At 37.0% G+C, this 11,198-nt stretch overlaps 1 protein-coding gene across 14 annotated transcripts in view; it reads right to left on the minus strand.

The window, feature by feature from the left end:
* The window catches only part of LOC132385333 (B-cell CLL/lymphoma 9-like protein), a 267,028-nt gene that overhangs the window by 137,420 nt on the left and 118,410 nt on the right, over positions 1-11,198 (minus strand). For 10 of the 14 annotated variants that reach the window (XM_059957359.1, XM_059957360.1, XM_059957361.1 and 7 more), the window contains one exon: positions 586-10,981. In XM_059957359.1, coding sequence (XP_059813342.1) covers positions 9,813-10,981 — 1,169 coding nt within the window. In that variant the 3' untranslated portion in view covers positions 586-9,812. Of the gene's footprint in view, positions 1-585; positions 10,982-11,198 lie in introns of those variants that run through there. The other 4 variants (XM_059957362.1, XM_059957363.1, XR_009509157.1 and 1 more) reach the window with 3 other exon arrangements.

Genomic DNA, 11,198 nt, shown 5'->3' on the forward strand with positions numbered 1-11,198 from the left:
TAGCAACATGATACCACGGAAGTTGAAAGATTAAATATTATTATAGATTTGAGTAGCACAATTAAAAATAATGACTAATTTACTGAATTTTTAAAGTTTTAATGTTAATGGGCTTAATGGTCCAGTGAAAAGTAAAAGAATTCTAACATACATTAAAAAAATGAAAACAGATATAGCTTTTTTACAAGAAACACATTTAACAGAGATAGAACATCAGAAATTAAAAAGAGATTGGGTTGGAAATGTTATTGCAGCTTCATTTAATTCAAAGGTGAGAGGAGTTGCAATTTTGGTTAATAAAAATTTACCAATTAAATTACCAATTGATTCGGTGGGGAGATATGTAATTATACATTGTCAAATTTTTTCGGAACTATGGACTCTTATGAATATTTATGCACCAAATGAAAATGATGTAAAATTTATACGAGAGGTCTTTTTGAATTTGGCTAACGCACATGACAAAATATTAATAGGTGGCGATTTTAACTTTTGTCTAGATCCAGTTTTAGATAGATCAACAAAGGTGGTCACGAAATCAAAAGTAGTAAAATTAAATCTATCATTGATGAAAGATTTAAAATTGATTGATATATGGAGAAGAATTAATCCAAAAGAAAGAGATTATTCATTTTATTTAAATAGACATAAAACATATTCAAGGATAGATTTTTTCCTATTATCAACGAATATTCAAGATAGAGTGAAAAATGTGGAATATAAAGCAAGAATATTGTCAGATCATTCTCCTTTGATAATGACAGATAAAGAGGAATCGATTTATAGATGGAGATTTAATTCAATGTTACTAAAATGTCAAGATTTTTGTGATTTTATGAAAAAGCAGATTCAGTTCTTTTTAGATACAAATTCACATTCAGTTAATGATAAATTCATATTGTGGGAAGCAGTGAAGGCATACTTGAGAGGTCAGATAGTAAGTTATACTTCTAAAATTAAGAAGGAATATATGATAGAAATAGATCAATTGGAAAAAGAGATTACAAAATTAGAAAAAGAATCTCAAAGGAATATGACAAGAAAAATGAAGACAACTTATTAATAAGAAGTTACAATATAATACACTCCAGACATATCGAACAGAAAAAGCAATTATGAGAACTAAACAGAGATATTATGAACTAGGTGAAAGATCACATAAGGTCCTTGCATGGCAGTTAAAAACAGACCAGCCTTCTAAAACGATAAATACAATTCGAACAGTAGTAAATAAAATTACTTATAAACCTTTAGAAATTAATGAAACTTTTAAGAATTTTTATTCTGAGTTGTATAAATCAGAATCACAAAATTATAATGTCAAGATAGAAAGATTTTTATCACAAATATTCCAAAATTAAATACGGAAGAACAGAAGGGATTAGATATGCCTTTTACATTGAAAGAGGTCGAAGAAGCTCTGGGATCATTTCAAAGTAATAAATCTCCAGGAGAAGATGGTTTTCCTCCTGAATTTTATAAAAAGTTTAAAGATTTATCAATTCCTCCTTTTATGGAGTTAATACATCAAGCGGAAAGAACGCATAAATTTCCAGAATCTTTTTCGACAGCTATTTTAATAGAATTGCCAAAAAAAGATAGAGATCTTTTAAAGCCAGCATCATATAGACCTATTTCTTTATTAAACATTGATTATAAAATAATAGCAAAAATCTTATCTAACAGATTATCTAAATACTTATCAAAATTAGTACATTTGGATCAAACAGGATTTATTGAAAATAGACAATCGGCAGATAATGTAACTCGGTTATTTAGTATAATTCATTTGGCACAAAAGAGGGAGGAAATGAGTGTGGCAGTTGCTTTGGATGCAGAAAAAGCATTTGATAGATTGGAATGTGATTTTTTGTTTAAAGTATTGGAAAAATATGGATTAGGAGTATCTTTTATAAAATGGATTAAAACCTTAAATATTAATCCCAAAGCTAAAGTAGTGACAAATGGTCAAATTTCAACATCATTTCAGTTAACAAGGTCAACTAGGCAAGGTTGTCCATTATCACCTGCTTTATTCGTGTTGGCGATAGAACCATTAGCTGAATTAATTAGAATGGACCCTGATATTAATGGTTTTAGAGTTAATCAGGAAGAATATAAGATTAACATTTGCTCATGATGTTCTGCTTTATTTAACAAACCCATTGCACTCATTGCGTAAATTATCCTATAGATTAGAAGAATATGGGAAAATATCAGGTTATAAAATAAAATGGGATAAAAGTGAAATTTTACCTCTTACTAAAGGAGATTATAGTCAATGTCTATTAATATCTCAATTTAGATAGCCGAAAAATGGTATAAAATATGTAGGTATAAGAGTTGATAATGATATAAACTTATATAAATTAAATTACTTACCATTACTGAAAAAAATTCAAGAAGATCTTGATAAATGGATGGTATTACCAATAACATTAGTAGGTAGAGTAAATACCATAAAAATGAATATATTCCCTAGACTACAATACCTATTTCAATCATTACCAATACAACTACCTCAGAAGTTTTTTCAAGAGTTAAACAAATATGTGAGGAAGTTTCTTTGGAAAGGTAAGATGTCAAGAATATCGTTGGAAAAATTGACATGGAAATTTGATCTAGGAGGGTTACAATTTCCAAATTTTAAGAATTATTATAAAGCAAACCAACTTAGATTTACTGCATCTTTTTTTGAGAAAGATAAACCGGCATGGATTAGAATAGAACTAGATAAAATAGGAGAAAATACACCAGAAGATTTTATATATAAATGGGAATCTAAATGGATATGGGAAAAGAAAGAATCTTCTATATTAAAACACTTGATTGACTTATGGAATAAGATAAATGTTGATGATGAGACAAAGAAATCTTTATTAGCAAAGAGATCTTTAATTCAAAATAGACTTATTCCTTTTACAATGGATAATCAACTTTTATATAATTGGTTTCAAAAAGGGATTAGATATATAGGAGATTGTTTTGAAGGAGGTATATTAATGTCATTTGATCAATTAAAGAAAAATATCAAACAACACTTTTTTGTTACTTCCAATTAAGGGCTTATTTAAGAGAAAAATTGGGTCAAACAATGTTATTGCCAAAATCTAATGAAATAGAAACTTTAATTCAAAAAGGAAAGATTAAAAAATTTATCTCTTGTATGTATAACATGATTCAAAAACAGGCAATTAAACAAGGAGTCCATAAGTCAAGACAAAAATGGGAAAGTGACTTGAATATTAAAGTTGAAGAAAAAAATTGATCAAGGCTATGTCTTGAGAGTATGACAAATACAATAAATGTCCGGTTAAGATTAGTGCAATATAATTTTTTACATCAATTATATATTACACCACAAAAAATAAATAAATTAAACCCAAATTTATCCGATCAGTGTTTTCGATGTAAACAAGACATCGGTACTTTTTTACATTCTACTTGGTCTTGTTCTAAAATTCAACCTTTTTGGACAAATTTAAGAGTTTTATTGGAACAAATTTTTGGAACACAACTTCCACATAATCCAATATTATTTTTACTAAGCGATATTGAAGGGATAAAACTTGGAAAATGGATACATATTTAAGTATAGATTGTTGGAAGAAGGAAATTTATGGCTGTATTCCACTTGAAAAAATTACTTACAATTTAAGAGATAAATATGAAACATTTTTGAAAATTTGGTGCCCTTATTTACAAAAGACAGGATTAAATATATAGGTGCTCCGAAGATGAAATAATTGGTTATTTGGGGAAAGAAATAAATGTATATACTAAAGTTATTACGAACTCCATGGAGCATGTGGGGATCTTCCGATATCCAGGCACTCTTTCTTTCTTTTTTATATAGGGATGTTAAGGGGGAGGGGTTAAGGGGGAGGGGGGTAGAGTATATATATATTTTTTTTCTTTTCATATATTTCCTTTTATTTCTGTAATTATTTGAAAAATCAATAAAAAAAGTTTTAAAAAATGAGTGTGCAAAATGCAAATGAACTACTGTAAAGTTCAAATGTAAGTTGGATGATTTTGGTATGCCTGTGGCTGAGAGCTCTGAAATTTTTTAGAGATTAGCTTATTATCAGGCCATGCTCTTCTTCTGCCATCAGGTAGAAGGTACAGGAGCCTCAGGACTCATACCACCAGATTCAAGATCAGTTACTATCCCTCAACCATCAGGCTTTTAAACAATGGGGGATAACTACACACATTCTATTTCTGGTGTTCGCACAAGGATTGGTGTCACTTTAAGGACTATCTTGTTATTTCATGCTCTTGTTATTTATGGCATTTGCACAGTTTGTTGTTCAATGATCCTGTTTACAGTAACTATTCCATAGATTTGCTCGGTATGCCCACAGATAATAAGCATCTTAGGGTTGTATTTTACTTCGGACTTTGATTTGCTTTTAAAAGATTCCCACCAAAAGGGACAATTTGCCATATTTTTGCCCATTCACTTACCCTATCCAAAACCCTCATCGCGTCATATCTCGTTCACTTTTTCTTATCTCATTGTATCCACTCCTTTGATGACTTTGGTGATATAAACTACAATGTTCAATTTCCAGCACAATGCTTGTCACCACATACTAATCAAAAAAAGAGACATTAATTCTCATTTTCATTTCTTGTTAACTAGCTAAGTCCTCACATAAGTCTTTATTTTCCTCCAATAACCTATTTTATGCCACCTTATCAAATGCCTTCTGGAGATCTAAGTTTATAACATCACTTGCCCTTTATGTAGAGCATAGTATTTCTTTAAAGAATGTTAAATAAATGCATTAAATACAACCTATCCTTGTTACATGCGTCCTCAGACAATGCGGATTCACAGTTATGCGAAGAACTTATTTCTACCAACGTCTCTTTATATGTGTCCAAAACTCACAGTTATGTGAAGAGCGCTGCTTTCCTACCAATATAAGTCACAGTGTCACTGTTGGGACGAGAAGCATCTCTTTCCTGCTCAATACGTGTGTGCACGCCTCACTTCTGCCAGTCTCCTAATGGTTTTGGCAAGGTGTGGATGTGTGATCAGAGAAACGCTTTAATGCTTGAAAAAGAGTTGGAAATTATAAACAGCGTGGCATCAGGTGAAGGTAACACAGCTCTGGGACGCTACTGCCGGGAACAGAATCTTGCCTTTAAAGTTCTATTGTTGCTTGACAATGCACCAGCCCATCCTAAACATTTGGACAGCATTCATCCTAACTTAACTGTGCATTTCCTTCCGCTTAAGACAACATTGCTGATTCAGCCACTCGATCAAGGTGTGATCCACATTCAAGGAGTATTTTTTTTATGGCAAACTATCTCTCAGATGCTGCAAGCAACAGATGATTTTGAAATCCTGGGAGTTTACCAACTGTGAGGGAATGGTGGAAATTGGAACACTTGGCACAAATGGCAATGGACAACGACCCAAGTTTAGAACTGAGTCTGCATTTCAGTCGTTCCCTACAGTCAACCCTTCTTCCCTACAAGCAAATTTGAAAAACAAAATGCTGCCAAACAACCCTCACCACTTCCTTCAAACCGGTGTCATCTCCTGCTGCCGGGAGTTTTAAGAGTTCTGTGAGTCTTCCTTCACCCCTTGCTGTGTTTGATATGATCCTGACAACCCACAACCATCCACCTTATCCATGTAAAGCTGCCCCACACAACATCCAATCATCTCCCGGAGCGAACACACCTGCCACTGTTGGTGAGTACTGTACACCCTAGTATGTTAACTTTCCATGATTTATTACATTGAATATTACCTTAATTTGATGAAATATAATATAAATATTACCTTGTGGTACTGCTTTTGGTATGAAAATGCGAATAAATTGCAGATAAATCACATTAGGAAGCCCTCTGGAATGCGTCTCTATTTAAATAATTATTCACATTATGCGATTTTGCATTATGCATCAACTGTGAGGAACGTATCCCCTGCATATAATGAGGATAGTGTGTATAGTTCTTTCACAACCATGTTAATTTTATCACAATTTCACCGTATCCTGCTAAAAAGTCTTCAATAATCGCTTCTCCCTATGACATGACAGAAGAATGCTCTTACAGCTTAGCCTACAAAGTACCAAGTGGTGCTGCACTTGAAATCTCAACCTTGTGGTGCTTAGATGAACATATAGAACCACCTCTTCTGTTCACATTCATTTTATCATTGACTTAGTTAGGACATATAGCTAACCAATTACGGATACTGATGGATCCATACGTTGGAGGGTCCAAGTACAAAACATTAGGTTGTATTTTAAACATAAAATACACTGCAGATGGCTGGGGTCAAAGCAACATGTACAACAAGCTGGATGAACTCAGCAGGTCGGGCAGCATCCGTTGAAATGAGCAGTTAACGTTTCAGGCCGAGACCCTTCGTCAGTCCTGATGAAGGGCTGCCCGACCTGCTGAGTTCATCCAGGTTGTTTATTAAGACAGAGTCAGCAACATAAGTGACAGCAATAAATTCACCCTTGTATAAGCAAGAAAGGCAAGGATGATGCTACCACAAATGATAAGGCAGAGACTTTACAAGGGTACCAATAAACTAAGAGAGAAGATGGGATTACTCTGTAAACATGATTAGATGACCACTTAAGCTTCTAAAGTTTAGAAAGGCAGAAGTTGTTGATTCTGGAAAGGAACATGTTAAGATAAAATGCATCCTTCCTGTTTCCTATACTTGATTTATTTCCTCATAACTCACTTGCCCTTGCAATGATCTTTCTAACTGATACATTCTCCCTTGAGTTTCCTTCATCGAACCTGGGAAGATCACAGTCCACCAACATCTAACGTTTTCTTTTTTTCCACACCATTTTTCAGAGATTTCCTCATCATCTTTGGGAGCTTCCTCTACAGCCCAAGTTTCCCTGCATTCATTGAATATCTGGTTTCAGGGATTTCAAAAGCATTCAGAAATAGTCTTTCAATGCTGATTAAGTATTCTTCTCTTTGCAAATCCATTTTTAAAATGATTTCATTTATTTTATGGATGTCTGTATTAACCATATAACCATATAACAATCACAGCACGGAAACAGGCCATCTTGGCCCTCCTAGTCCGTGCCGAACCCTTAATCTCACTTAGTCCCACCTACCTGCACTCAGCCCATAACCCTCCACTCCTTTCCTGTCCATATACCTATCCAATTTTACCTTAAATGACACAACTGAACTGACCTCTACTACTTCTACAGGAAGCTCATTCCACACAGCTATCACTCTTTGAGTAAAGAAATACCCCCTCGTGTTTCCCTTAAACTTCTGCCCCAACTCTCAAATCATGTCCTCTAGTTTGAATCTCCCCTACTCTCAATGGAAACAGCCTGTTCACGTCAACTCTATCTATCCCTCCCAAAATTTTAAATACCTCGATCAAATCCCCCCTCAACCTTCTACGCTCCAATGAATAGAGACCTAACTTGTTCAACCTTTCTCTGTAACTTAATTGCTGAAACCCAGGTAACATCCTAATAAATCGTCTCTGCACTCTCTCTAATTTATTGATATCTTTCCTATAATTCAGTGACCAGAACTGCACACAATATTCCAAATTTGGCCTTACCAATGCCTTGTACAACTTTAGCATTACATCTTAAGTTCTGTACTCAATGCTTTGATTTATAAAGGCCAGTGTTCCAAAAGCCCTCTTCACCACCCTATCTACATGAGACTCCACTTTCAGGGAACTATGCACAGTTATTCCTAGATCTCTCTGTTCCTCTGCATTCCTCAATGCCCTACCATTTACCCTGTATGTTCTATTTGGATTATTCCTGCCAAAATGTAGAACCTCACACTTCTCAGCATTAAACTCCATCTGCCAACGTTCAGCCCATTCTTCTAACCGGCATAAATCTCCCTGCAAGCTTTGAAAATCCACCTCATTATCCACAACACCTCCTACCTTAGTATCATCGGCATACTTACTAATCCAATTTACCAGCCCATCATCCAGATTATTATGCAAGCAAAACAAGCCTCGGGACCAAAAAGTGCAAAAAAATATCAAAGGTCTGTGGCAGTTAAGTCTGTTTGAGTAAACCCTCCTTTTTCCCACCACATGTCAGATTGTGAGTGACTGTTTGAGACAGAATTTTCTTAGATCCTTGCTAGACCACCTAAAACACTAGCTCCAGTGGGAAGCTTTCATAGTCTGAGTTACATAATTGGATTTGGTTACATTTGAGAGCCAGAGTGTATTCAGTATGAGATACAGTTATAAACACCAATACAATTAGAACAATCAATTGATAAGGAATTCTGGACTACTACCTGATAGTGATAACTATGTCTTGCTTTATTTCAGGATATATTCAGAATTTGTGTAATGCTTTGGGTTAGCATACATTTGCCTCTCTTGTAAACCCCTTCATCCACTTGATCTCCTTTTCATCCAGTCATATACATGTTAGGAACCTCCTGATCTGTCACGGAAGAAATTGTTAGTCCAGCAACCCTTGCTTACTTAATAACCCTCAGAGTCTGTCCATCACTTCAAAAATCAACAGAATTTTCCCAAATCTAGACTGTTTTGATCATTTGCCATTAAATTTTTACACATGTTGTGTTTTGTTTGGGAGAGGGAGAGGAATTTATCTTACCCATTCCCTTCAAGAACTTCCACAACTGAACTCATCTTTTACTCAGCTGGTTTTCCATCCATATAGGTCTACAAATCAATACTGTTTCATCAGTTCTTGGATCCTCTCCCCCAACTCATTACTCCCCCAAGTTAAATCTCTTACATAACCATATAATTACAGCACTGTCCCATGCATGCACAATCACCCACTCACAGTCACACACACACACACACACACACACACACAACCCACACACGCACGCACACACACACAGACACACACATACAACACACACGCACACACACAACACACACACGCACGCACGCACACACACACACACACACACACACAAACACACACACACACACACATAGTGCTCTTGAACAATCATCTGATGAGAATAAAAGAACCTTGACTGAATAAGACCTATTGAGACACTATTTAGCTCTTAATCCTTGGGGCTATTCTTATTTCTTCACCCTCCCCTCATACACATTTCCCTCTCCAAAGCGCCCCCATCATTTTCCCCCCTACTGAAATGCAAACTGAGTTGTGTTGAATTGAAGGACACATTTTCAGACAGATAGATTTGTTGTTAGGGAGTGCTGGGCTTGTTTCACAAGGTCTCCTCCAAATCTATCCTTGATCTTTGCTCACAATTCCAGATGGTTCTCAGGAAAAGACAAGAGTTACGTATCATAAAACAACTTACAATTCTAGGGAGAATATTTACAGCAATAATAAAATCTATTTGCCCAAATGGTGTGGAAACCAGATGTGTGTAAGAGAGAGAGAATGAGTGAGAGACAGAGAGAGCGAAAGAGAGAGATTTAGAGAGGAGGAAGTGAGAGAATAAGAGAGTGAGAGATGAAGACAGAAAGAGGGAGAGAGAGTGACAAAAGTGAATGAGAGGGTGAGAGTGAGAGAGGGGGAGAGATTGTGAGAGGCAGCAGACAAAAAGAGACAGAGAGAAAAATAAAACCAAAAATGTCTGTATGTCTTTAGAATAAGCTCACTCAATTAAAATATAATCTTTTACCCCCACATTTCCCAACCACCCCACTTTCCAGCCTGCCTTGGTATAAACTCTGTACCTCCTCAGTTCTGGATCTTATTTTTCATAAGAAAATTATTTTTAGTTTTCAACAGCTGTCACTTTATGACTTGTGTAAATTGTATTTTCTCCGAAAAATTGGTAAGGAGCTAAAAGGGAACGTTGGCAGTGTTCCCTGGTCCTGGTACAAAGGTGATGGGTACATCTAAGGATGCGCTCCTCTGTCTCAACAGCTGAGGGAACATCATGCTTTGGTGGGGTGATGTTCCTAGCATGCCCACCTGTGAAGGAAGCATGTGACCACCCTGTCTGTACATCTCCCCTGACAGTGAGAGGCTCCTTTGTTTGGTTTGTAGTATCATGTTCTGTTGGGCCATCGGGCTCTGCTGTGGTGACATGACTACCTGGTGTAGACTGTTGCATATTACACCATGCTGGCCTGGCATCCCTGTCTTTGCCATAATTGTACCTGGCACTTGCCTTGAGTGGAAAATATGCTTGCCCAGACTCTTCTGCACCACCTGCCGTTGCTGTTGCTGCTGCGGTGGTGTTTGCAGCTGCCGCTGTCCTGGAAGATTAGATCTGTTTGTGGGACCCTGCTCGTGGGACAAGGTCATATTCTGAAGGTTTACAAGGTGAGGGTTGAAAGATGAGGCCTTTGACGCCTGGGATTCTTCTTTGGGGAAATACTGTAGTGTGCTGCTGGGTCTATCGGAAGGAATGATGCGTGACAAGTTGAACTCTGGAATCCCACTTGCTGAGGGGCGGATAACATCCTGGAGCTCAGGGTCATTGAGGACTGAAGCCACTCCCGATAGCTGGTAGCCTTCACCTCCACCTTGACTCAACAAATATAGAGGTGGAGGGTGAGGAGGCTGGAGCTGCTGTGGATGGGCAGGGGATGGTCCAGTGGGGACTCCATGGGGTGGGACACCTTCCTCGTGGGGCATGGCCATCCCTGGGGTGTAACCCTGATGCATCCTGGAACCTGGAGATTGCAGAGTGTTGTGGGGTTGGTGCTGCATTTGCTGGAGGACCATGGATTTCTGAGGTAGCATCTGGGAACCACTGCCGATTATTGAGCCACAAGTTTGCCCCAGCAAATCCTGGGCAGAGTGCATCATTGTGGGGCTTTGTTCATTCATTCCAGGGTCATGTGTCTCTTGTATGGGGATGTTGGGTCTCATCTTATTAGGAGATGTCATCTTGGGAGCTGATGATTCATCGGACAAGGGCTGCCCCACCATGTTCATTGCCAGGGGACTGTTAGCACTCTGTGGTGCCATACGTAGCTGCAGATTTTGGCTTTCAGTCATTCCTTCAAAGTAAATGAACAAGGCATTAATAAAATCTCATTCCACATGGCAGCAACCCCAGCCATATGCTTCCATCTAACTTGTCCCAGACAAATTTGAATATATTAGATAAAGTGATAGGATCCTTAACTGAATTTGACTTTCTAAAGCAGCGTCAAAGGAGAAGGACAGTAAAAAGGCAGCTAGAGTAAGGGGGGTGGGGGGGGGGGATACTGTTGC

Source organism: Hypanus sabinus, chromosome Y, assembly GCF_030144855.1.
Source record: "Hypanus sabinus isolate sHypSab1 chromosome Y, sHypSab1.hap1, whole genome shotgun sequence".
Taxonomy (NCBI): Eukaryota; Metazoa; Chordata; class Chondrichthyes; order Myliobatiformes; family Dasyatidae; genus Hypanus; species Hypanus sabinus.